General features: G+C 45.2%; 1 protein-coding gene across 7 annotated transcripts in view; it reads left to right on the forward strand.

Moving 5' to 3' along the window:
- The window catches only part of TENM2 (teneurin transmembrane protein 2), a gene marked incomplete at both ends in the record, with an annotated part of 986,019 nt that overhangs the window by 864,381 nt on the left and 93,875 nt on the right, over positions 1-27,763 (forward strand). For all 7 annotated transcript variants that reach the window (XM_080698868.1, XM_080698869.1, XM_080698870.1 and 4 more), the window contains one exon: positions 27,002-27,148. In XM_080698868.1, the coding sequence (XP_080554994.1) occupies positions 27,002-27,148 (147 nt within the window). The remainder of the gene's footprint in view (positions 1-27,001; positions 27,149-27,763) is intronic.

Genomic DNA, 27,763 nt, shown 5'->3' on the forward strand with positions numbered 1-27,763 from the left:
GTTTGCCATCTCTGAGCTTTTTGATTTGTGAGCAATAAAGAACCCGCCCAAAATAGCAGCTAGGCGAAATTTTAAGTATTTCATCATAAACAGTCTCCAGATAATTAGAGTGGATTAAATTACAAGAGAAAATGCATTTGGTTAATCTTTCCTCTAATTAAAAAAATATCCCCAGTTTTAAGTAAAGTGTTTGTTTTTAAAAACATATTTTCATTGTAATAAAGAAAGAGGAGGCCTGCTTGATTCTCAGTGATAGGATAAAACCTCTGTAATTAAAAGCCACCAGCCAGTGTTGTTTATCATCATCATCATCATCATCATCATCATCATCATCACTAAGATTCTTAAATATTGAGTCCAGTCTTTTCCAGTGGCTTTCTCCAAAGGCTTCTCCACAGGCACGCATCTGTGGTCCATGGAGGCAGCGCTTTTCTCTGTTCTCAGATCACTGATGATATGGCCTACAGGTGTCAAGTGAGAAGGTCTGTTCAGCAGGTTGTATACTTTTCTAGGTGAACTGGGGTTATAGTCAAAGTGCAGCTGGTATGCAACATGAGAACAGGATCCACCATAGCCCTTCCCGAGAGCTATTCCAAGACTTGTAGAAGCCAGATTTCCCCCACCTTTACTAGTCTATTTCACAAATAACCATTCACATTACCTCTCCAAGTTCATCGGTCATCCTAACTACAAAGCTCACTTCCTACTTGTACCACAAGGGTTTTTAGAAATTTCCAATGGTGACTCCCATGATTGGATTTAGCCCATTCCGATTTTAAGCTAGGTCCCCTAAAAAATCCACTTCCAGGGAAGCCTAGAGCACTTCCCCTACTGCTGGGTTACATGGCAGGGGTGGAGTCTTCAGTACCAGCCAGCACTCTTGCCATCCATGCTCCCCAAGTTCTGCTGTGTGTATACAGAGGAAGAGAGGACTCCACATGTTCCCACTTTAGCAACAGCTCCCAAGTGCCTTTGGGAAAACAGTCCTACCCTTCTGCCTCTAGACCCTCTCCCATACATTAAGGGTTCATCCAGAGCTGGACTACAGAACAGACACCAGAGAGTCCTTTTTGTTTCTGCAACTGTCCTCCCTCTCATCCTTACTCTCTCAACCTGAGCTTACAAGTTCTCCAGGTGCAGCTGTTGTGTAAGCCCCAGTTTAGACTTACTCAGGACATCCACTATTTACACAAGCAGCTCTCTAAGAAAACCCCCTTTTCCTCATTTGTGTTCATGGTTACCTCCATTTTGGCCAGCTCATCTGCAAATGCAGGGTCCCTGGGCTTGCTCTCCTTCATAGTAACCACAGCACTGCTGGGAAGGAAAGGAACTGCTTACATATCCCCTAGACCCCAAGCTCCAAGCAGTTTCTGGCAGGCTTTTTGCGGCTGCTCTCTCTCATCACAATGAGAACCAGCACCATGGGGCCCAAGTGATACACATCATAAAGACTACAGCCTGCTAGACCCCAGACGAGGGAAGGGCTAGCCAGTGTCCTAGAGACACACAAAGCCCCACAAGATTGCTATCTAGGAGGAATGTAAAGGGCTGAGAATCCTGGACCACAAATCCCAAGTTTAAACTGCAACAATCCCTGGTCAAATTAGCAATCAAGTTGGTTAAAGCCTAGCCCAGAGGGTCATCTGTCTTAAACTGTATGCAGAGTGATGGGCTGTGATATGTGTGAATTGCATTTCTTTATTTTTAAAATTATGCTTTAACTTCAAAAAGGATTGCCAGACAGCCTCAGATAGGTGTCTAGAAATAATGCCAAGAGGTGGGGAGCCCAAAAGATTATAAAATAACCACAAGTACAGAGAAAGTGTTTATACCTGACTTTTATTCCAATAAGTTAGCAAGCTATTGATGACCAGTCATTCTCGTGCATCTAAAACACACTCTCTCTAATGACATGAAACTGAAAGCCATGGCTTCCGCTTTGCAGAGAGCGCCCTGGCCACAGGGCAATGAGGTTGTTTCTTTTCTGTGGGTGTATGTGAGCCCAGGAAGCCCAAATATCACTGATGATTGCAATTCCCATGAATAGGGAAAAAGAGATTGAAGATATTGGAAGTGGTGCAAGAGACCCGCTTTTTCCTATTAGTCCAGGTAATGTAGGTAAGTGGAGTTGGGTCCCTTAAGCATGTCGCTATCAACTTCTCACATACTTTGAATATGAGCTGATTTAACTTTTTATTTCCATTTAATGGGGCCGAGAAAGATCTGTATCCATTCACTTACAGACCTGCTCTCTGGGGGTCTGATAAAGGAAATGTTATCATATCATAAAAAAAGCCTAGCACAGAATGCATTCTTCCCAGAATTAAAGAGTTGGAAACTCATAACAAGAAATGTTCTGCAAACCGTCACTATCTCCCACATTAGGTTTATAGAATGTAACATCTTCTCTCTTTGCTGACTATTAACACTCCCTGTCAGGGCTTTACTATTGTCGTGTGTGTGTGTGTGCGTGCATTCAGAGGTTGGGTAGTATGGAGAAGTGTGTAGCAAAAGGATTGAATGTTTAGAATTTACAGTCCAGGGCTGGCTCCAAATCCAGCTCCCCCTCATCACTTGCAAGTTGGGTGACATTTGATGAGTTATGTATCTTGAATAAGCCTCTGTCTTTCCTACCCATAAGCTGGGAATAGTATGCCTCTGCCCTACAGTTATGAAGGCTTCCCTTAGAAAGCATGTAACATGCCAGGAGTGGTGGCCCACACTTGTAATCCCTGCACTTGGGAGGCGGAGACAGGAGGATCGCGCAGGTTCAAAGCCAGCCGCGCTGGCTTAAGAGACCCTATTTCCAAATTTAAAAGTATTAAAAAAAAATAGGTCTGGGAGTATAGCCTGGAGGTAGAAGGGTTTCCAGGAACCCCAGTAACACCAAAAAAAGAAAAAGAAAAAGAAAAAGAAAGAAAGAAAGAAAGAAAGAAAGAAAGAAAGAAGAAAGAAAGAAAGAAAGAAAAGAGCAAGCATGTAACACTATGCTTGGTGCACTATAATTGTAAGCTTAAAAATCACTAACCCCACACCTTCATATATTTCCTACTGCTTCCCAAATGTGTCTTCATGGAGCCAACAGTTAAGATTCAAGTAGAGAACATATACAGCCTTGCATGGAGGGGGACCCAGTATTCCAGAAAAAGGCAGCAGAAATCAACCTCCTGTGTTAAGTCACCCACATCTCCCTAGCCCTCCTATCTCTCTGTTCATTCCTTCATAAAGAAAGAATACAGGGAGTAGCAGTGCACCAGGAAGAGCTAGAGAATGACCCACTTAGGATCCAGCTTCTGGTTGTAGGAACATCAGTGTCACAAACATCAACAGGAAAGCCATCCATGTCTGACCCATGCCATGTCTGAGGTCCCGGTATCAGAGTAGATATGACAAAGACCCCCCACACCCCTTCCTGGTTGAGCTGATATAGCTAGAGTAGTAGGGAAGAAAACGAAGAGGTTTGCAGAGGACAGTGGGAGTCTGAGGAACATCACCCTCACCTTTTTACCCACATGAAACGTGGCTGTTTTCTAACCCAATACACCCTTCCCGGTGTTTCTGGCAGTAATTTCTTACTTATTTTTCAACATTGACCCTTGTTCAGAGCTCCCCGTAGAGATCAGTGTAAGGATGGAAGCCTTAAACTTCAAAGAGTAAATTCATTTGTAACAAAACGCCAAATAAAATTAAATTAAAAACTCATCGGTAACACAATGCAATTGCACAAGAGAAAGTAGGCAGGTATCAAACTGTGCGGTACATGCAAATGAGTCCCTTTTGGCATCAATATTTTCTACAATGGAGGAAATTTAGTTAAATCAAGTGAAGATTGGCAACTCATTAAAATTTGATTTTTCCTCCTATCCTTTTTTTATCTTTTAATCCTCCATATATGGCACAACTTATTCTGTTAAATAACACTCATTAATTAAATCTCATCTTCTCTTAGCTATATCTATAGTTTTTTATTTATTATAAAAACCTTCAGATGCTTATGATCTAATTTAGTTGGATTACTGCTTGAACATCTCTAAGTAAGAAAACTTTGAGCTTTTAAGGTAGAATTACTGTCAGGGAGGGGGCAGGAGTGGGAGAACCCAGCCTCTCTTCTCATTTCCCCTTGATGGGAGGTGGTTGGGCAGGCCTTGCCTCTGTGAGGGGAATTGGCCTAGATTTGGCTAATGAGGGCACTAAGATCCAGGATCTTTGTTGACTTAGAGAAGGGGAGGGAGGGCGAAACTGTAGTGAGAATTGTAAATTCAAATATGCTGATGTGGTTGGGGCAAGAATGATGTAGGTGAGCATTCACCAGGCAAGATGGCAGGACGTGGTACTAAACCAGCTTCCCATCTGTGGAAGGCAGATACCCCCCAGCTCCAGCTGCATGAAGCCACGTAGGATGCGAACCTCGTTTTTCCCAAAATGTCCAGTTTTTTCAGTAGAGGCCAGAAATAGCCATCGTTATGCCTCCTCTCCCAATTTTCAAATGTTGGCAAGTAATTCAACACTTATTAAAATTCTGTTCGTTTGGGCCATTCCAGTAAGACTAGGAGACAAATGTAGCACCTGTCTGCAGCCACTGACACCTGCCTTCAGGGCAGCATTGGTCTTGAATTAAGGGACATCATTTGACTGGATTGAGACCCAGACCACTTTGGATTCTTTGATTTGATGCCCCAACTCTCCTTGGTGACTGGTGTAAGCTGGTGGGAGCCTCATTACCATGGTACAATGGTGATACTTTGCACTTACATGGTGAATTTTCTCCAAGGAGCTCAAAGGATTTTGTGTTGCCTCAGTCAACGTCACAGCCAGCCTGTGAGGCAGGCAGGTAGCCATTGTCCCCAAATACACTATAAGCAGCAGCAGCAGCAGCAAGTATTTCGCACAAGACCAGTTAGGTTGACCCATCGGTTGGAATCCGTGGTATACACAATTGGCAAATACAGCATTCAAGAAGCGTGGGCAGGCTCCTCATTTTTGCTTCTTCAGTCACCCCTTTTAGCTCCTTATCTTCCTTCCATCTACTCCAGTTGACAGCTAAGCCCCAAATCCCAACAGTAAATACAAGAAAACTGAGCCAGTCACGAATTCCTGTTGTGCATGTGAGTGTGTACATGTCTGTGTGTGCATGCACATGTGTGTGTCCTCCTGACCCTTCAGCAGGCCCAACACGGTACATCTGCACCCATTTCAACACATTTCTGCATTTACCATTGGCCTAACATCATGCTCTGAAATGCTACTTTTGCAAATATTCGACACACAGAACCTCCCTGTGGGCTTCTACAGGATTCTCCATACCTGTATTTGGCTAACGGTGCCTAATAATCGGTGCTACTTGGGGCCCCCATGTTCCCTTCTCCTTGGACTAAGAATTACATCTATGGTGCCTTTCCCTTGCAGAGTGGCCTTGTAAAATAAAGAGAAGGCCCAGAGAGGTACAGAGGAGGCTGAGACAAGACTGTTCTCTGCATTGTGCTGGTTAGAACACCTAGGAAAACCAGACTGCCGACAGCCTGGTGCACCTGCATCTCTCCCCCAGGCTGGGCTCAAGAGCTCTGCCACACAGTATTCCTGCTTTACTCTCTCCCCTCTGCCTCATGGGCCTACACACTCTACTCAGGGGAATTCCTTGACCTTTTCAGGGATAACCCCGGGAGAAGAGTTCAGCAGTATAAACCTGTTGATATTTTTCCCAGGACAGCACAATACACATATCCTGCATTTTCTAGATTGCCTGGCTCTTCTTTCTAAATTGTCTCAGATCAGGCCACTGATTCCTTGGAAGAGTTCCCAGCATGATATTCTACTATGATCGTTCGCATTCTCTGCATGCAGGCACACCATAAGCATCCTTCAGAGGCAGGTGCATAACCAGGAAAACACCTGGCCTTGTCGATGCATGGGTGGGGGAGATAACTAGACTTACTGGAACTACAAAGGCAGACATACCCACCAGCTTCGCATCTGACCCCACAGTCAGGGGACTCTTCTTTCAAGTCAGAGGAAACTGCCTCTTCTAGGGATGAAAACATTAAAAATCCCACAAAAAAAAAAGAATGGGAAATTCCTCCTTGATCTCCTTGACACCAAGAATCGATTGAACTTCCAGAATCAAGCATAATGTTTTACCTCTTCCCAGTAGATCAAAATTAGTTTTGAATATTTGAGAGGTATGTAGGCAATATATATATATATATATATATATGTATGTATGTATGTATGTATGTATATATGTATATATGTATATGTATATGTATATATGTGTATATATATATATATATATATATATATATAAATAATCTTTCTAGACCTGAGTAGAGAAAGCTTTTGGCTGCTTTGGGAGAGAACAGCCTGTGCTTTCCACCTAGCTATGTGAGATGGAAGCTGTTCTGGCTTTCAAAGGTCAGCTGAGAGTTATCTGTGCCTTTGTTTCATCAAGGCTCTCTAAGTATCAGATCCATCATATTTTATATTTTTCACATGCATACGCAGACATAACTTCTAGGAAGTGTAAGGGGCCCTTGGACAAGGACCTCGCTGGTAAGCCTTAGGATGCCTATAATCTAGAAATTCAAAAAAAATCAAGGAGGCCACACACATAAGCCAGTGCTATCAAATCCAATGCAGCCCAAAGTGTCAGACTGTGCAGTTTGCAGATGGTCAGAGACAGAACACCTGGTTGAGCCCAGGAGGCTGAACTAGCCTCCAGGTCAAATTGACTCCTGAAACCAAATGGTGACACTGAGGGGGCCGAGGTAGGCAGCCACTGGAGCTTCTATCTTTAGCCCTGCTTAGGTTTCAGGAGAAGCTGGGTAAAATTCCAGCTGAGCTAAGCACCTGGCTGGACCAACAGGTCCTACATCTGTCTAACCCATCTTTGCACTCCTGGGATGGCTTCACCTCTGCATTTAAATTCCTGCTTCCATCCCCAAAGAGATCAGGTTATGCTAAGTAATACAACTTTAAAATATTTTCCGAGCAGTAAAAGCAAACGATTGCAGTGTTATAAAAGCAGGTCTTTTAGGAGACATCAAAATGTTAGTGACACTGATCACAGTGAGGTAGAAAGCCGCAAGCCAAGACTTTGAGGGGAAGGAGACAGAGACCCTGGAAACAGCATGACACCCACACATAAAGAAGGCAGTTAAAGCCAAGTTGGGAATAACTTCAGAAGCAAAAATCTCACCTTGCCAGGGGTAGGGTGGTTGCCTTTTAATTTGTTTTTTCTCGAAGGGTGTGACTTTATCCTTTTCTATCAAAACCATGACAATACTTTCCAAGGAAGGTGGTTTCTGGCAGAGCCAATTCTTTTGGTTTGGCCAACTTTGGCACCAAGCAGGAAAACATACTATTCAGAAACAAACAAACAAAAAAAACTAAATTACCCCCTGCCTGTAGCCTGGAATACCACAGATGCCCAGTAAATCCTGGCTGGCTTCAGATTCTGAGTCTGTGCTCTTCCCTGCCTGCTCACCAGCCAAGTCACTTAGAGAAGAAAAAACACATTGTACCTAAGGAGAGGAAATAGAGGAAAACCACTGTGAATGAGCTACAAACACACTGTTTCTTAGCTGCCTGTTTGTAGGAAGGGAAGAGATAGGTTCAAAGATGAGATAGTGCCGGGCGTGGTGGCGCACGCTTGTAATCCCTGCGCTTGGGAGGCAGAGACAGGAGGATCACGCAGGTTCGAAGCCAGCCGCGTGTTGGCTTAGGAGACCCTGTTTCCAAATAAAAATGTAAAAGTAGGTCTGGGAGGGTAGCCCGGAGGTAGAAGGGCTTCCAGGAACCCCAGTACCACCAAAAAAAAAAAAAAAAAAAAGATGAGATAGTACAGGATACACCTGGTAAGTAAGTAAAGCATCTCTCCGAAGTTTAGGGACATTCAGGCTTGAACAAGGGATTTTTTTTTCCCTTCATGCTTGGGGAGGGGGTATGACCTAGTACACACAATCACAGCAGAGGAAATATCATTCTGAGTGCAAAATAGTTTTAGAGATGAAGAATCTTACTCTTATACATAGTAAACATTTTTATGCAGTATGTGTACAGCTATACAGTATAGAGATGGCATAAAAATTTCATGATAGGGAGAGGTATGGGAGAGGGTATTTCAAAAGGCCCCTGAGATATAATGAAAGAAAAAAGTTGAGACAGACCAAGTAGAAGAGGTGACAGGTGGATTCATTTCTTGATCTTCAATAGAAATGGCTGTGTTGTCTTCAGGAAGACACATAGTCATTTAGGCAACTTCCTGCCATCCTGTGTTTCTGTCTTTATCACCCCTCTGCCTGCCAGCTCAGTTTTACACGAGACCACTTTGGACTGGAATAACGAGACAGGCCAAATAGTTGATTTTTATCCACGGTTTTAATTTACTGGCTTACTGAATTCCCTTTTCAGATCTTCAGCTAACAGTTCTATTGAGTACTTTCCACAATGCTTCCCAGCCCCGGTGCTGAGTTCTTAACATGCATTCTCTCATCTAATCCTCATGTCAATTTGGAAGGTGGATACCTTTGGCATCCTCATCTTAGAGGCGAGAATGCTGGCTCAGAGAGGTTAAGCAATGTGTGAAAGACCTTGAGTGGCAGGTGAGCTCTACAACTCCGGGCTGACTTACCAGACACTGGGCTTAATCGCTTCACTTTTTCTATCCCTTGCTTTATCCCCAGCCAGGCACAACCGGGGGGTTTCTATGGAGCCCAGCTGTGGAATTAGGCACCATGGGTATCAGAGAGCCACCCTTACCTGTTGGTGGAGTCAACACATGTGAAAGTATTCCTGTAGTGACAGAGGACAACCTCCCCATTAGCTTTACCAGTGCCCCCCAGGCCAAAAAGTGCACCAAGTAATCTCAGATTAAAACGAAAACAAAAACAAAACATTCGTGGCTACTCCACAGAGGCGTAATTGGCCAACTTTCCTAAATTTAAGTTGACTTTCTATCAGAGTTCACATTTCCACCAACTTTTCATTAAATTAATTATTCAAAACAATTCAGAGTTAGCGTTCTCACAGCAACTGTAACTCTGCCATGACTAGATTAAGGCGTAAATTGAACAGCATGTTTTGCAATAAAGTTAATTTTATATTCACCAGAGAACTGAGTTATAGTTGCTGTGGGAACCATCATTTCGAATCTCTTGACTTTGGTGCATTTAAATTCCCAACCACAGCAGTGCACACGGTAGCATATTTGCACGGACGTTTAATTTGCTTCACACTATGGCCTGGCTATCCTGAAATGGGAAGTCCTGCTAGAAACTACCCTTGCAACCCTGAAGCTTCCCAGCCTTCCTCCTTATCTCCAGACCTGTGCTACTATACAGAGAAACCTCCAGGAAATCAGAATCCCCATTTTGTCTTGAAATTATCTGTTTGGGAGAGGTGACCTTCCTTAGAAGGGCTGAGTCTGGGGCAATGTCAACTAAAGCAGGCAATGTCGTTGCATTTGTGTGCAGCCAGGATTCTCATCCAAGGGTATTTTTGGATCCACACTATATTATTCAGCACACACGGGGTGACCTCTGAAAGCTCCAAGTCTTCCCATGTGCCATTAATCATGCAGGCATGCACAGCCATACATCAGAACTTATTGGAGCTCGGGAAAATCTAAGCAACATTTCCCAGAGCCGCATAAAACCCAAGCATCTCTAAATCAAGACGCATTGCAGGGCCTCTCTAAAAGGTATGTTTGGCAGAACTGGAACGGAGCTCCGGTTCCGTTCTGGTGGTGAGGACTTAGGAACACGCACCAGGGCAAAGACAGGGGCCTGTTGGGGAAGGAATATGAACCTCTGGGATGGTTAGAGATGCGAGCGCTCCAACTACACGGATTATCGATTGCTGTAGCTTTATTGGAAAAACCAGTCATGCTCTGTGCCTCCTGGGGATTGCTCGGCTGCGGTTTGGGAGCGCGGATGTGTAGCAGCCCTGCAGGTTAGCAGCTAAGTAGCAGCTCCCATTCACCGCTCAATTATCCATTTAGCTGGAATGTGACTTAGCAGAAACAGACTGCTGTTTTGCATGTTGAAAATGTATCTGAAAAGAGGGGATTTTGTTTCTCAGTAAATGAGAGGATTTCAGAGAGGAAGCTGGCTGTTTTTAAGGGCACGCTCATTATGTAAAACTGAAGAATGGCACCTAACAATAGCATAGGCCAGATTGTTGGAATGCTGACAACCCTTCTGTACTCTTGCAGGAAACAAACGTCTCCTTATTCCTCAGACTGTGCCACACATAAGCTCTCGCTTCCTGCTCCAACTATTGCAGATTTGTATATAAAGACCCCCAGCATAGCCAGTGACCTTCCCATCAAATTCTACATCAGCTAAACACTGAGGGGGAAAAACAGATAGCTGCATGCAAATAGAGCTTCAGAGAGCAGGATATAGTTCCTGATATTGTAAGCTCACTTGGGACACCCGGATGGAAAGGGGGAATTAGAGTCGAATGACTGGGGGTTCGAGACAGAGGGCAGGCGTGGGAGACCCTGCAGCCACCAGAGGAGAGTAAAGAGGGAGAAGAAGCAGAGGAGAGATGGCGATGTCGTTACTGCTCCTCTGCAAGGTAGAAAGGGCCGTAAACACGCACCGCTGTATGAAATCATTTGACACTTAGTGTTTGTGGCCAAGTCTGCGGAGGACTTGGGGGGCTTGGTGGGCTTGTGGAAGGCTTGATGGATTAATAAATCTGTATGGTTTATATGTAGATACCTAGAAAGAAAGAGCGGGGAGGGAGGGAGGGAAGGGAAGAAGGAAGGGCTTTTGAAGTGTGTTTGAGTGCCACAATTGGGATAGGTCATGCTGGCCTATAGGGAGAAGCAGAACACAAAGGAATTAATAGACCAGGAAGAATAAGCCAAGAGTGTGCCTGGGGGCATTCCTAGGAGGCTCTGCTGCCAGAAGCCCCAGATGATGCTAGCTGAATAACTGGAGCCTCCTGGTCTGAAGCCACCAGGTTTAGGAAGTCGAGGCATCCGTTTGCTGGAGCTGTTCCGTGTGAGATTGTCACGGTTCTGGCCTCTCCTCCTATCTTCCCTTTGTGGGTCCGTATGCAGCATGATGCTCGCGGGCCTCCCTTGCCCGCCATAGCTATATTTCCCCGAGAGTAGAAAAGCAGTTTGGAAGACAGAGCAGAGTGAGCTCCGGAGCCTGCTCCTGGCCTTCATCTGCTCCCTGGTCCCCAGCAGAGAAGCTTGCTGCGTTTGAGTCATCTGGGTGCTATTTTATAGACAGTGTATCTTAGCCTCTGCTTTTATGACTCAAAAATCTTTCTGTCCAGAGATATGGGTCAGGACACCTCAACAGATCTAGAATTAGCCATGCTGCAGAGTCACAAACAGGTGCCCTTTGCAAGCCCCCACCATGGCCTGTTCAGCTAGCCTCCTGAGTTCTGCCCCAGCCCCATCCCCACTTTCTTCTCCACCCAGCATAGAGGGACCACTCTACCCTCCTGCTCCAACAGCATCTTGTCCCAGCCACCAATGGCGGTGTTTATTCAAAATAAAGTCAGTGGACTACAAGGCCAGCCCTTCTCTTGCTTGGCTCCAGCCAGATTGGCCACCTCACGGTCCCTCCAACACCCCAAGCACTTGAGCCCCCAGGCTGTATACCTACAATTTTCTCTGTCTGGACTACTACCCACCTCCAGCACTGGCATGACTTGGTCCTTCCTGTCCTTTACATCTTCCACACATCAGCCAGGGCTTCCTGACCACTCTGCATAAAACAGCAACCTTCATCACCCCCCACACACTTTATAATCTCCTCTCCCTAGTCATCCTCAGTGCAGTTATCACTGCCTGACAGGCAAGATTAATATTTACTGTAGTTTATTGTATGTCTCTTTGCAGTAGCATGTAAGATCTCTGGTGTTGGGAATATAGGTCAGTGGCAGAGCACTTGTCTAGTATGTTCAAGGCCCTGGGTTCTATCCTTGCCACCAAAAAAAAAAAAAAAAAAAAAGAATTAAAAGCAAAACTTTTAAGCTGGGAGTGGTGGTGCATGCTTGCAATCCCAGCATCTGGGAGGCTGAGACAGGAGGATCACGGTTTGAGGACAGCCTCAGCTACTACTTAGTGAGGCCCTCTGCAACTCAGTGAGACCCTGTTTCAAAATAAAAGAATAGCCAGGCGTGGTGGCGCACGCTTGTAATCCCCACGCTTGGGAGGCAGAGACAGGAGGATCGCGCAGGTTCAAAGCCAGCCCCGCGCGCTGGCTTAGGAGACCCTGTTTCCAAATAAAAATGTAAAAATAAGTCTGGAAGTGTAGCCCAGAGGTAGAAGGGCTTCCAGGAACCCCAGTACCACCAAAAAAATAAATAAATAAAAGAATAAAAAAATAGGGCTGGGATTGTAGCTCGAAGGTAGAAGGTCACCCACAATACCAAAAAAAAAAAATTTTTAATTTAAAAATTTAAAAAAATAAAAGCAAAACTTTGTTTTTGTTTACCAGCCCATGTCTGGTACCATGTATCTAGAAAGTATTTGGTGCATAATAAATGCTCAAGAAATAGGTACTGAATGAATGAAAGTGTGAACTCCTGGGTCTACTGCAGCAATCAGTGTATTATGGCCACCCAGGAAGTGCTTCATATGGAATTTCTATTTTTCCCATAGAAGTCCTTTTGACCCTTGATTCCCACACTCTTGACTCATCAAGGACCAGGGACGGAGCAGGGAGACAAAGGCCAGTTCTTGACTGGGGCTACCACACCTGTGAGACCTCTGCCCGTATGGGTCCTGGTGGTGTTGAACCTGGTTCTCAGCTTCAGTGTTGTTTGGGTTAGCAGAGTGGGTCATGCGCTCTACTGATGCCCTCCCACCACCTACATTCACAGCTAACCCTCAAAGGGCAGCTTACTGGTCCATGGTGAAGAAACCCCAGTTTATTCAGTGTATTCTCTGCCTGGATGGAAGTCTATCTGGGTCATTATAGTTAGGAATCAGAAGCTTGCTTGGGAATCATGGAATCAAAGCAAGGAATACAGTGTTCTCTCAGTAGCCACAGAGAATCAGTTCCAGCGCCTCTGTGGATATCAAAAATTGTGGATATGCAAGAAGAGCATATAAAAGCACACATATATATCCAAGAGGGATAGTGCATGCCTGTAATCCCACTACTTGGAAGATTGAAACAGGAAGATGGCAAATTCAAGGCCAGCCTCAGCCAAATTGCAAAGCCCTCAGCAACTTAGTGAGACCCTGTTTCAAATTTAAATATAAAATGGGCCTGGAAAGTATAGCTCAAAGGTACAAACCCTGGGTTCAATCCCTAGTACCACAAAAAAAAAATGGCATGGTATATACATATAACCTCTGCACATCCTCCCATGTCATTTAAACCATCTCTCGATGACTCATAATACCTAATAGAATGTAAACGCTATGTAAAGAGTTGTTGCACTGTATTGTTTAGGAAATGATGAGACAAGGAAAAAAGGTCTAGACCAGTTCAGTACAGAACTTTTTCTTTTCAAATATTTTCTTTTTTTTTTCTTTTTTTTTTTTTTTTTTGGTGGTACTGGGGTTCCTGGAAGCCCTTCTACCTCTGGGCTACACTCCCAGACCTATTTTTAAATTTTTATTTGGAAACAGGGTCTCCTAAGCCAGCGCGGGGCTGCCTTCGAACCTGTGCGATCCTCCTGTCTCTGCCTCCCAAGCGCGGGGATGACAAGCGTGCGCCACCACGCCCGGCCTTTTCAAATATTTTCAAACCAAGGTTGGCTGAATCTGAGCCCGAAGAATCCATGAATACCAGACACTAACTATATAATATTCTGAGTCCACCTCCTCCTGTAGAATCCCACCTGGCTGGAGGGGAGCAAAATGCCTGGGCCCAGATGGTAGAGGCCTGGATTTGAACCCTCATCTACCACTTGCAGTGATGACAACCTGGGCATCACTAATATTGCTGAAATTAAGCTTTTTCAACCACATATGATGATACTGATCTGTACTTTCCTAGGGTCCTTGGAGTAGCCCAGAGGGATAATAAGGGTATGGACTTCTGAGTACCAGGTAGTGCCCTAACATAGCACGTGCTCTTGCTTCCCTCCCTCCTGGAGCAGGCCACACTCCCTTCTAATGGATCCTGACTCTCGCTTGCTCCCCAGCTCTCTCTCCACCCCAAGCAGGCTGCCACATCTGTTGGCATGCTTTCCTGAGCGTAGGTGGGATTTCTAAACCCTGTGATCCTTGACAGTTTCTTCTCACATGTGTCTTAAAGGAAATTCTGCAGATAACTTGCTGCATCCATTATGTGCATATCTTACTCATGTGACTCTTGGGAAATTACCTCATTTTTCTTATTTCCATTTAAGTCTTTGGAGGGCACCTTCCTGCGGTCTTGGCCATGCTAAATACATTGATCCCCTTTGTGTGTTTGTGGGGGGGGGGTGGATACCGGGGGTGGAACCCAGGGACTTTTCTACCTGCGGGCTATATGCCCAGATCTATTTTATATTTTATTTGGAAACAGGGTCTCACTAAGTTGTTGAGAGCCTTGCAATCCTCCTGTCTCAGCCTCCTCAACTAAGTAGTTGAGGCTGGTTTTGAACCTATGCAGTCCTCCTGTCTCAGCCTCCCAAACGCTGGGATTACAAACATCATGCACCACCACACCCACTGATCCTTTTTTTTTTCTTTTTTTCTCTTTCTTTCTTTTTTTTTTTTTTTTTGAGACTTGTTCTCACTATGTTGTGAAGACTGACCTCAGACTCAAAGTCCTTCTGCCTGAGCCTCCCAAGCCGTTGAGATGCAAGTGCAGGCCAGCACTCCTAGCTGTGATCCTATTTTAAATAACAGTGTATATTTCCCTCCTCATTGCCAACTCATATAAAATTCAAAGTCTTTTTTAACCAGACAGACCTTGCTTTTCACATTTGAGGATACTTTTTTTTTTTTTCTCTTTTGGTGGTGGTACTGGAGATTGAACCCTGGAGCATTCTAACTCTGACTTATATCCCCCCCAGCTTTTTTTTACTTTTTATTTTGAAACAGAGTTTAAATTGCTAAGGGTCTTGCTAAGTTGATGAAGCTGGCCTCAAACCCATGATCCTCTTGTTTCATCCTCCCTAGTACTGGAAATACAGGCATCTACCACACGCCCAGCTTTGAGGGTACTTTTAAGAAAAACAACAATAATAGCTATCTGTTGTGGGACGTTAAGTATGTGCATTGTCTCTATCAACATTCTCACTGTTGTAATCCAAGACAGCTAACCACATGACTTAGAAGATTTATTTGCTCACAGTTTCTTGGAGATTCTGGATTCGGTCCATGTTGCATTGTCTGCAGAACTCAAGTCCTGGCAGTGGGAAGCAGAGAAAGGGAGAGAGCAAAGCTCTATTCTCGCATCGTGGATTCTGGAAGCAGAGAGAGTGGAAAGGGGAAGACGATGGATATATAATCCCCAAGGCCACACCCCCGGAATCCCTCCATAGCAACCAAGCTTCACTTTCAACATAGCCACCTTGTTTTCATGAGGACTAGGGGGACATTCTAAATCCAAACTGTTACAGCCCATTTATCATGTGTTCTCTCATTTGAACCTCAACAGAGCTCTGGGACGGGTACTTTTTTTACTCTGGTTTGACAGGTAAAGAAACTAAGGAATAAAGAAGCTTATGATTTTTGCCTAAGACTATGTAGCCAAAGGTGGAGCTGAGATTTGAACTCAGGCCATTGGATCCAAAACCCACCATCTTCAGCACTCTAAGTGCAGGCAAGCCTTCCTGTTCATGGTTCTACAGATTCAACCAACTGTAGACTGAAAAAAAATAATGCTGAACATGTACAGACTTTTATCTTTCCATTGTTCCCTAAACAATACAGTCTAATAACTATTAACATGGCATTTATAATATCTTAAGTATTATTTTAAATCTGGAGGTGATTTAAAGTATGCAGGAGGATGAACATAGATTATATGCAAATACTATACCACTTTATCTAAGCGACTTGAACATCTGAGGATTTGAGTATCTGAGGGGGTCTGGAAACCAATACTTGTGGATACCAAGGGATGAATGACTGTATTGCCCAAGGCTGACCAATGCTTTAGCTTTAGGAGACCATAGTATCTATTGGAAAGCCCAGAGTACCTACTATAAAACAAGTGATTTTATATACCAAAAATTCTGACCTCTCCATTGCTCTTGGGGTCCTTTATCTCTCTATCCACCTTCTGCCTCTATGATAGCTAGGGGAAAGAGCCAGTCTCACTTCCTGTCCTCAACGATCACCAACTACTCCAGATTGCCTAGCACTGAGAGATCCCCTGGGACCCAGGACTACAGTGTTGAAGCCTAAACAGTTGCAGGTAGACTGGGACAACTGGTCACCCTAGTTGAGAACAGGGCCTGGGAGTCCATCGGTGTCAAATCCTGGTTCTACTACTAACCATTTCTTCTACTTTGGCCATGTGATTTTATTTCCCTGAGCCTATGCATCCTCACCTGCAAAATGGGAACGATAATAATACCTTCACCATAGGGTTATTGTGACCACTAAATGACCCAATACATGAAATTATACAAAACACTAAGCACACAGAAATGTCTCTGAGGACTTGCTACTATTTTTGTAACATAAAAAAAAAGCTTCCTAAAATCCAGAATTTCAGTCCTGGGGCAGATTCTTTGCCAAGCTCTTTTAACATCTGTAAGAAACAAACATTTAGTGATATCCTTACATTTTCTGAAATTGTACTGGGAACAACAACAACAAAAAATGGCAATTTATTGTTGGCCTGATTTTACACTAGTTAAAAGAGAACCAACCATCAGCCCAACAGAAGTAACAAGTCCGTGCCCACAGGCCTCCTAGGTGTTATTTGTATTTTTATGACCCTCCTGTGGCTATAAGGATGCTCAGTGAGTATAGAAATTGGCTGGTTAAAAATAACAAATAAGAAATCAAAGTCGCACCTGTCCCTATTTCCATACTGGTAGGTACCACATTCATTATTTGCTGGACAGCTGTGGGAATAAACAACAGAAGGTACAACAACTTGATTATCCTCCAAGAACCAAATTAAACCATTGGGCTTTCTTCTTATTGTCATCCCTGCCTTTGTGTGACTCTTGTCACCTTCTTAATCTACCAATATGCCTTCTCTTCTACCTCGCTGGGTGCCCTCGTCTGTCTCTTTCAGGCAGGAGCTATCTGCTCCTCACAGGTTGCGAGGCAGGGATCCACACTGGCACGCAGACAGCCCTGCCTTCAGCTAGGTTCTGGACCCTGTGCTGCAAGCAGCTGCTGCTTTAGCTAGGGAAAGTATCATCCTTCCAGGGGCTTGGGGTGGGACCTCTGGGAAGCTTTTCCTTTCACCTGGCTGCTGAACCAAGGACACGATGAAGCAGCAAAGAAATACCACATGGGGTTTTTATGCATTCATCCAACAAATGTCTTTAACGCTAAGCACCAGGGTGAGCATTGGGACCATGGCCATAAACCACTGAGCCAAAGTCGTTCCCTCTGGAGGGTTAGAGGATCCCAGGATGCTGGGCATCGTACCAGTGGTTCTCAGGCTTGTAAAACTCACAGACAGACAGACAGACAGAGAAGGGAGAGGGCTGGGGTATAACTCAGTAGCAGGGCATGTACTTAGCATTAGCAAGGCCCTGGGTTCAACTCCCAACACCAAAGAAAAAGAAAAATACTGAGGCTTGAGTCTTCAGAGATTCTGTTTTAATCAAGGTGCAGGGCCCACTATGGGGAATTCCTCAAGACTCCCAGGAGAATTGTTTATGCAGCCATGTTGAGACCCACTACTTTAAACAAAGGATGAATTTGAATTAGGATGGATGCAATGAAGGAGGAGGAGATGTGCTGTGGAGGCCTGGGATGGGGAGAAGCCCTGAGCTGGGAGTCAGGAGCAAGGATGGGTCTGCTGAGCCAAGGACTGATGGCTTTAGCCAAAGAAGGTGCAGACAGCAGAGTTGAGGGAGGTGAATCTGCAAAAGCCCAAGAGAAGGATCCAGGCTATGGTCTAGAGGATAGCAGGGCACTGTGGATAAAAAGCAGAAAGGGAAGGGACAGGGGGCAGGCTTCTGGAGCCCCTGGAGGCCTGCTGAAATCCAGGTGGGGCTGGCCAGGCCGCAGGGTCTGATTCTATAGGTTGGGGATGGAGCCCAAGAATGTGAATCTCTAGCAGGTTCCCAGATGCTGCTGATGCTGCTCGTCCCAAGACATACTTTTAACCCTTACTAAGGATTGAACCCAGGAGGGTTCTACCACTGAACAATACCCCAGCCCTTTCTAGTTTTTATTTTTATTTATTTTTATTTATTTTTATTTTTTATTTATTTATTTATTTATTTATTTATTTATTTATTTATTTATTTATTTGGTGGTACTGGGGTTCCTGGAAGCCCTTCTACCTCCGGGCTACACTCCCATGGGCTACACTCCCAGACCTATTTTTTAACTTTATGTGGAAACAGGGTCTCTTAAGCTAGCGAGGCTGGCTCCAAACCAGCATGACCCTCCTGTCTCCGCCTCCCAAGCGCGGGGATTACAAGCGTGCGCCACCACGCCCGCCTATGTTTTTAATTTTTGAAACAGGGTCTTTTAAGTTTCAACATTCTAGCCTCAAACCAGCAATACTGCCTGTCTCGATCTCCCAAGTACTGGGATTACAGACTTGCACCACTAGGCCCTGGTAACAGGATCATACTTTAAGAGGCTCTGCTTTACTCTAAAACATTCGAGACACTTCTGGAGTGCAGGAGCTTGGCACAAGCTGGTGTGTGCTTTAGCAGCTGGGCGACGCTCACTCTAGCCATTGTACCCTCCTTGGACTAGGAGAAGCAGGATAAAGAAAAGTAGTGTTCCAGGAGGAGAGCAGGCACCCAGGAAAGCATGTTGATGTGGGACACTGCTGGCTGGGGAAGCCTGACTCAGTAGAAATGCCTGCAATAATGGAAACGGGGTTTCCCTCCCAACAAGAGCCAGGTCACTGTTCCCAGTCACCATTCAGGTCACCCTTACCTTTACTCTGTTTCCTGCTCCTCTGGTTTTCTACTTGAAAAAAAAAAATGTATTCATGAAATCCTGAAACATCAAAACAGTAAAAATAAGGAGAAAGCCAGGCTTGGTGCACCTGTAATCCCAGTACTTGAGAGACTGAAAAAGAAGGATTGTGCCGGGCGTGGTGGTGCACTCTTGTAATCCCAGCGCTTGGGAGGCGGAGACCGGAGGATCGCACAGGTTCAAAGCCAGCCGTGCTGGTTTAAGAGACCCTGTTTCCAAATTTAAAAAATATATAATAGCTCTGGGAGTGTAGCCCAAAGGTAGAAGGGTTTCCAGGAACCCCAGTACCACCAAAAAAAAAAAAAAAAAAGGATTGCAGTTTGGAAGTCAACCTCAGCAATTTAGTGATACTGTTTCAAAAAAATTTTTTAAATCCTTTAAAGGGCTGGAAGTAAAACTCAGAAGTAGAATGCCCCTAGGTTGAATCCCAAGTACCACAAAAAATAAACAAATAAGAAGAGGAGAAGGAGGAGGAGGAAGACTGTTTTCTTCAAACAGGAAAGGGACTCTGTTTACTTTTCTGAAGTTCATCATTTTTTCCGGGGCCCAGGCTGAGCCTGCCTTTTCCCACACAGACAGAAATGCTGATGAGTAAGAATCCAGGTGCATCTGAGAAGCGCAGCATGGACAGCTGGATCCAAGCCTGCACCGCCTCGCAGAGGCTCCGCTGCTTCTGTGGCTGCCAGGGTGGAGGGGAGCGATTTCTACCCTCCAAGCAAAAGCTGGGTTCTCCTCTGCACAGACCTTGTGAAACCCCAGCAACCCTTAAAGACACACAGATGCAGTAGAAACAAAGAGAAACATCTGCCACTCAACTTCCTGTGTCTTTTCTAGCAGAGCACGGACAGCTGTTCACGCGCAGGTCTAGGGCTGTGCGTGTCTGTGCTGCCTTGTGCCTAGAAATGGAGTTCCCTCAGGATTCCCCCACACACGTGGGTGAGCCGGAGGAACAGCCCCGCCGTTTTCTAGAGACCAGAATGCCTCTTTGCAGCCGGTCTTCTAAAATTAGTGGGAGGTTTTCCCCAGGGTGTCTAGAAGCATCAGATTAATTTTTTGCGCATTGCCATCACTGTTCCGTGTACAGGGCTATCACCCCCTCCACACTGAATCCCGTTCCCCAACACCCCAGCTGCCTCCGACCAGAAAGAACCATAGGATGGAATGGCAGAGTCTATTATTAAATATTTCCAGTGTGTATGCTCCTTAATTCCAGCAATGTGCAGCTCCAGTTGTGGGGGTGGAGATGGCTGTTCCTAATTAAGTTACATTCAAAAGCACAATCCTTCCCAATAGAAATGCCGTCTCTTCCACCTCCTCGTCTCCTGCCCTTCTGGAGACCATCACTTCACTTCGTGGATTTTCTTCTCACTCAGCTGAACGAATATGACATTGTTGGGATTTTAACTGCCGGTCAAGGAGGAATGAGGATTTCCTAGAACATGACACAGTTATACACCAAGAACACCCACGAAACCTCCATTTTTTACAACTTGAAACTGGATTTGTTTTTGTTTTTATCTTTTTTCTGATCTGGGAGTTAGGCAAAGAGAAATGGTCCACATTTCAGGCTATTCCCTAAAGAACAGCCTCCACTAATTATTACATTTGTAGAAACAACAACTATATCAACACTATCAGCAGTGTGTGCTCTGTCTAGCAAACACAACGTGCGAAATGCTCCCAAAATCTTCATCTTCATCATTTCAGTTAAAACCCTGGCATCTGTATAAAATAAGCCTTGTCCTCATCCTACATTCAGTTTTTCAGTCAACAAAAATTTATTGGGCGTCTGTTAGATGCCAACCCTCTTTCTAGACCCAAAGAATGGCTTAATGAACAAAAGAGATGAAAATTACAGCCTGCCTGGAGACTGTATTCTATTGGGAGGGACAATATAAAAGAATAAGTGATAAAATATAGAGATATACAAATAGATAGAGGCTCAGAGAGATGCCTCTACCAATACAGGTCACACAGAGAGCAAGAGGCGCCCCATAGTTGCAACTCTCTGGCTCCCAAGCCATGTTAGTGTTTCCTACAGGATGGAGCCCAGGCCGCCAGGATCCTCCCTGTGGTCTGTTGGACGGAGCTGGGAGGTGTTTCTCTGCACCTTTCCTGGGAGGTGTTTCTCTGCGCCTTTTCTCGTCCTGTCTGCATTTCTACGCACTGTTCTGGGCTCTCCCTGAGGTTCCCAGCTGGGTGAGGTATCATCCTCTGTGCTTTTCCAGGTGTGCTTTATGTTAAATGTTAAAATCCCACTTCTTCCTCTGTATCCCTCATACGATATTAGCCACTTATTTTTACCTCTAAATTGCCACACATGGCAGAACATGTCTTGATGCTTTTTTAGAGAAACCTTTTCTGGTAATTATAGCTTTCTTCAAGTGCATTTATGCTCCCTTTTTACTGTGCTGTAGACATTATTTTGTTCATGCCTAATTTTTGTTAAGGCAAAAAGCCTGCCTACATGGTAACCGTGTCGACAAGACTTTCTTTTTTTTCCCCATTTTTGTAGTAGTTAGTATTTATGTGTTGGAAAGCCTTGGAAATGATTCCATACCTATTGAAGATGTGGATTTCAGTCACACTTTATTCATTCATTTATTCATTCATTCATTCATTCCTCCAACTATTTATTGAGTATCAGCAGTCCAAGAGTAAATAAGCTAGACACTGTTTACACCGTAACAGGAGTGGCCAAAGCAGCTGTCCAGCTGTCCACTGCACAGGTCTAGGGGAGCCACTCAAATTGAAACTAATGACGATATCCACAGTCACTATGACAATTTTTCAGCAGGTGACAAAGGCTGCATCCGGAGAGTGCTAGACATGTGAGAGACAGTGGAGTGGATGGTCTGGCAGAAAGCGAGGGATACAGGTGGTGTGACTGCCCAGGGCTGAAAAGCCTCCAGGAAGAAGTGAGAGCTGAGAGGGAATCTGCAGGATGGTGGGAGATGAGGAAAAGGAAAAGTCAAGGATAGAACCTCAAGGGTATTGAGAGAGGCTGCTCTGGTGGGAGCCAGCCCATGTAAGGTACGCATCAGGCTGAGGACCTCAGACCGCACCCAGGGGTCCATGAGAGACCATGAAAGTGCTTTCAGCAGAGACCAGATGGAAAGGCATAAATAATAGTGCAAGACGAGACTGGAGGCAGGGAGGCCAGTTAGGAGCTTTGACAGGAGTCCAGACCAAGGATGAGGTTGGCTCTGGTTAATATGGTGGCAATCTAGCCTGGCATGGTGGCACCCAGTACCACCAAAACAAAAAACAAAACAAAAAAACATGGCAATAGAGGTAGGTGTGGAGGGAAGGTTCTGAAGTATTTAGGAAGAAGGACAAGTAAGGCTTTGTATTAGTCGTTTTGCATTACTACAGTGAAATACTTGGGGTAGGCTAACTTTATAATGAAAAAAGTTTTGTATAGCTTACCGCCGCACAGGTGCTAAAAGTCCAATGGAAATGACAGGCTCTAGCGAGGACCCCTCGGCCGTATCACTTTATGATGGATGGGAGCTCATGTGAGGGGAAAAGAATACAACTCTAAGCAGTAAACCAGATATACTGACATCCCACAAGCCCTTCCAAGGGCACACTCTCCAGTATCCCTAGCTCCCCTGGCTAAGCCTCACCTCTTAAAGGTTCAACACCATTTCCACACTGAGGACCAGTCTTCAAGGATGAACCATTGGAGAACATGCAAACCATATCTAGCTGCAGCAGCTTCTTAAATTTAAGAGGAAAAGTAGGCAGGACTTGGTTTGGATCAGATATGAGAGAGGAGGAAAGCCATGGGCAGTTGGAAAGTAATTAAGAACAACAAAGGTTACAGCCTTGGGCAATGGGCACATGGAGTTGTTATTCTTTGACCAAGAAACCAAAGTTTGGGGAGAAAAAAAATGGACAGCAGTAGGATTCTGTTGAGTTTGAGATGTTTACAGGTGGACAGATGAGGTTGCTGAGATGCTAGTTGAAGTCCAGGGCAGGATCCCAGGGGTCTGAAGTTGAAGCTCAAAATCATCAGACTATATTGGTGTGTTGAGGTTTGGGTGGTTTTCTTTTTTTAATTGGCAGATTTCAGCATCAGCTCTGATGCTCTTGATGGGTCTCCTGGGAAGAGGTCTTTTTGATGTTGGAGAGGGAGTTTCCACTCTCTCCTCATGGCTATCAGAAGTTTATAGTTGAGAACCAGACTGAAATACTAGAGTACCATCTGGCCGTGCTTCCTTCTTTCAGGCATTTTCTATATGTCTGAGACAGGAACAGGTTCTTGGACCCAATGGCAAACAGCCATATCTCACATCCTGTGGACCCTTTTGCCAGGGCTGTTGTCTCAGCCTTGGTCCTGTTGATACCTTGGGTTGCTTTATTTTTTGTTGTGGGAGTTGATCTGCACCTTGGGGGGTGTTCAGCAGCATCTCTGGCCTCTCCCCACTAGATGTCAGATGTGATTCTGCCCAAATTGTGATTATTAGAAATACCTCCATCTGGGTCTGATGGTGCATGCCTGTAATCCCAGTACATGGAAGGCTGAGACAGGGAAATTGCAGGTTTCAGGCCAGCTTCCACAACTTAGCAAGTTTGCTTCAAAATAAAAAATAAAACAGGACTGAGGTGTCGATTAGAAGTAGAATACCCCTGGGTTCAATATCCCATATCACCAAAAAAAAAAAAAGTCCCTGAGAGAAACAGGGGAACAAAAGCTGCCTGTGTTGAGAACCAATGGTCTAGGGTCTTGGGAAAAACCTACAGGCAGCCAGTTGTCTAGCTGCATGAACCAAGACCCAAATAGGTATGCCTTACAGGACCCTCAATCAGTAGTCTTAGAGGTAGGCACTTGAGGAAGTCAGCAGAGCCTGAAATCCAGAAGGCTCCAAGCAGGATACTCTTTGGATGCCCGAGTGTGAGCCCATAAGCCCAATCCAGCTGCAGTTATAGCATCCTCTCCAGAGACAAGCCGCCACCTGATACCCATTTGCCCTCCAGACTAATTACTTCCTACGTTTTGTTTTTCCTTAAGCAGAAGCTGGCTTTGCACTTTACAAACACAAAGAATCACCTCCTCAGAAGGCCACCAGCAGAATGAACTTGTGCTTGGGGTAGCTTGGGGTTGCCTAGCAACGCCACGCACCTACCAAGGCTGCTTTCTTCCCCTTCAAGCTAAAAGCAAAGTCCTGTCCATTAATTCCCAGCTGCCCTGAAACTTCTCAGAGATTTGCCAGCTTCCTACTGTTCGTGTTTTCATCTTCCTCATATGATGTGGAGAAAACCCGCTTCTGTGGTCTGTTTATCTCACTTCAGTTGGTCGGGGTGGGGGGAAACAAGAGAGAAAAAGGAGGAGAGAAAAGGCCTGTTCAATCTAGGAGCATACATATTTCGAGTGCGTATTTCTGACTGGCATGCTGGTGCTCTTTGCAAATTTAAATTTTATGTACATGAATTTCCTGCACAATGAGGCTTCTGTTGAGACTCTGGGCATGATTTTAGTCAGACATGAAGCCTCAAAGTAGCTAAGTAACAAAGCCCATATAATAGCCACCACGCCGAGCACACGTCCATGGGTCTGTCATTTCATGTATTCTCTGTGATCCATTCCCCAAACTCTGCTGGTAGGAATTGTGGCTGGGGGTTGGAGTCGATCTCTTTCCTCTGAGCATCTGTACAATGTTCCTGGGGCTTCTCCTCCCAAGTGCCATTTTGCTCCCGTGGAAGGTCTGCAGTGCTTCTCTGAGCCAGGGGAAGTTCCCCTCGGAGCCCTCCCTCACAGTCTGACCAGGGAGCTCTCTGTGGTTCTTCAAGCAGGGCACAGTCCCCTCCTTGGTAGGGAGAGTTCTAGAAATGTGAATCTGGGCTCTGTGAGGATAGGCCTGGAGGCCAAGCAAGCCTTTTCTAAGGTGTGCATGCAAACATCGGTGCTTTTTGCATATTAAATCTAGTGTCAGGCTGGGCAGCAAAAGAAAGCCCATTCCCTTCAGACAGCTCAGCCTTCTTACAGAGACCTCCCCCAGTGACTTTCCTGTTGCTTCCCTTCTTTCTCAGATCCCATTCTAGATCACCTTCCAGAAAGAGTGGGATGGAACAAGTATTGAGGAATAAAATGCTTCTTTGGGGCCAGGCGTGGTAGTATATGGCTATAATCCCAGTACTTGGGAAGCTGAGAAAGGATCGCAGGTTTGAGGCCAGCCTCAGCAACTTTCTGTAATAAGATAACCTCAATAGCACACCTTCACACCCTCTCTTTTTAGTCCCCTCCCCACACTGTTTATCAGCATTCTCATTAGGATTCCTGAGGGAAGAGAGAAGGATGCTAGAAGGCCTGTGGAATCCTGGAAGAAGTAGGAGAGGTGGATGCTTTGAGTTTACAAGATTCGGGGCAGGAAGGTTTTGAGTCAAACACTTCCATCATTACAAAACTCTTTGCCCCCACACACTCTGGTCCAAGCCAGCCTCTGTTTTGCATGGTTTAAAAAAATAGACATAGAAACCGGGCGTGGTGGCGCACGCTTGTAATTCCCGCTCTTGGGAGGTGGAGACAGGAGGATCACGCAGGTTCGAACCCAGCCTCACCGGCTTAAGAGACCCTGTTTCCAAATAAAAATATAAAATAGGTCTGGGAGTGTAGCCTGGAGGTAGAAGGGTTTCCAGGAACCCCAGTACCAAAAAAAAAAAGACATAGAAAAAGATGGAAGCGGAGATGGTGGCAGTGGCAGAGACAGGATTCATGGTAGACCTTCAGGGAAGTTACTTTCTGGGGACAAGGAAATTAATGGTCAGGAGATACCCTGGAATGAAGCAAGAAAACATACGTAGATTTCACAGCCCTGTAAATGTACTAGATGTCATTGCATTGTGCACTTCAATGAGTTTTATGGTATGTAGATTATGCCTTAATAAAGCTGTTAAAAGGAAGAAAAATGAAAACCTATCTACAAATTCTTGCCTAGTAGGCTTTGTGAGTGTGGACATCTGGCACCAATTCTGTGCTTTTCTGTGTGTGTTGTAAGGGCAACAGAGGCATTGCTGGTGAGACTTCTCCATCTCTCTTTAGGGCCCTGTTATCTTTCCTCTCCTGGGCTCCCTATGTCAAAGCTCAGCTCAGGAAAGTAGTACCTGCAATTGTCTTGGGTGCTGGTGCAATTAGAGAATTAGGTAGGCCTCTGATTTCACAGCCAAAGGAAAGGAGATGGGGAAAAAACACAAATACCAGCAGCCCGGACCCCACCGCCCTTCCTCCATGAACACTTATATTCCTTTCTCCCAATTCATGGCACTCAGCACCTACTCCTTCCTCAACCTTCAAATCCTGCAGTATTTCTAAATCTCTCCTAAATAGATTGTGTGATAAGCAGCCAACATTTTTAAGTGCCCCTTTAAACTAAATATTACAGGAATATGAAAATATCCCAGCAGAGCCATCCAGTTCTTGGTCAGGAGGTGCTCGTGAAAATCATATGTAGATATATTTCTTAATTCTGAAAGATGGAGAGCAGTTTGGCTCCATCCTGGGTTGGTAGGGAATTTTGTCTCTTCTGCAAATAGTACCTCTTTAGAAAAATCAAATAAAAAAGTGAAAGAGAAGAAATCAAATAGAAAGAAAGGCCTTTTTTAGGGGTAGCATCAATCCTTAGCTGCTGGCTGGAAATCACAGCCTGGCCTGTCTGCTTGTCAGCTCAGCACTGGTCAGTTGTCTGGGATGTGCATTGAACCCCTACTTTGGAAAGATTGCTCTGACCCCTGCACCCAGGTCAGTTGTCATTGGGAATCCCCTGCATCCGCCACCCTGCTCCGTCTTGCAAGTGCATGTGTGGCCTGCTCCCTGACTCCCTGGATGGCAGGTACGGGCCCGCTGTGCGGCTGGCCCCGTGGCTGCCCTGCGGGCTTGCTCCCACTTTGCATGGCTTCCCTGCTTCCCCGACGCGGCCTCACGTTCCTCCTTCTCATTCTCTCCATTTCTCCAACCAGATGGCTGCCCCGATTTGTGCAACGGTAACGGGAGATGCACACTGGGTCAGAACAGCTGGCAGTGTGTCTGCCAGACCGGCTGGAGAGGGCCCGGATGCAATGTTGCCATGGAAACCTCCTGCGCTGATAACAAGGATAACGAGGGAGGTGAGCAAGCGTCTTCTAATTCCCAGCCCTCAAGAGCAGAGGGTTGTAGATGCTTTCGTCATGAGTCATTGTTCTCCTACTGTTGTCAAATGTTGCGACATTTCCTTTGAATCACTTGCAGCAGAAAATGGACATCCTTGGCCAGCGGGGACCTGGAGGGGGGTACTTTATGGAGGCCTGGGCTGTAGGCCGTGGGGTGTGATGCTGGCTTTGGATTCTCAAATATCTATCACTGCAGAAAGGTATCTGGGTAGAGGCACTGCCTTTGGAGTGACTGGTCCTGCCAGATTTTCTAGGCTAATGGTTAGAGTCGGTGACAATGGTGTTGATGGCAATGTCTGGTACTGTGCTAAGGTGTCATTAGCATTGGGACCCTTCATCCATCCTGCTACACACAGGAACCAGGGCCTGAGAGCAGTTGGGTAACTTTTAAAAAAACAACCCAACCACCAGTTGTAAAATGAGGACCCAAACTCGGATGTGAGTCCACAGTGCTTGTTCTAATGGATGGTCAGCATACTACCGCCAGGGGCCAAATGGGCTAAAAACAGCTTCAACATTTTTAATGCTTGAGGGGAGAAAAAGAATCTGAATAATAATATTTAATGACATGGG

This window comes from Muscardinus avellanarius (assembly GCF_963383645.1).
Source record: "Muscardinus avellanarius genome assembly, chromosome: 7".
Taxonomy (NCBI): Eukaryota; Metazoa; Chordata; class Mammalia; order Rodentia; family Gliridae; genus Muscardinus; species Muscardinus avellanarius.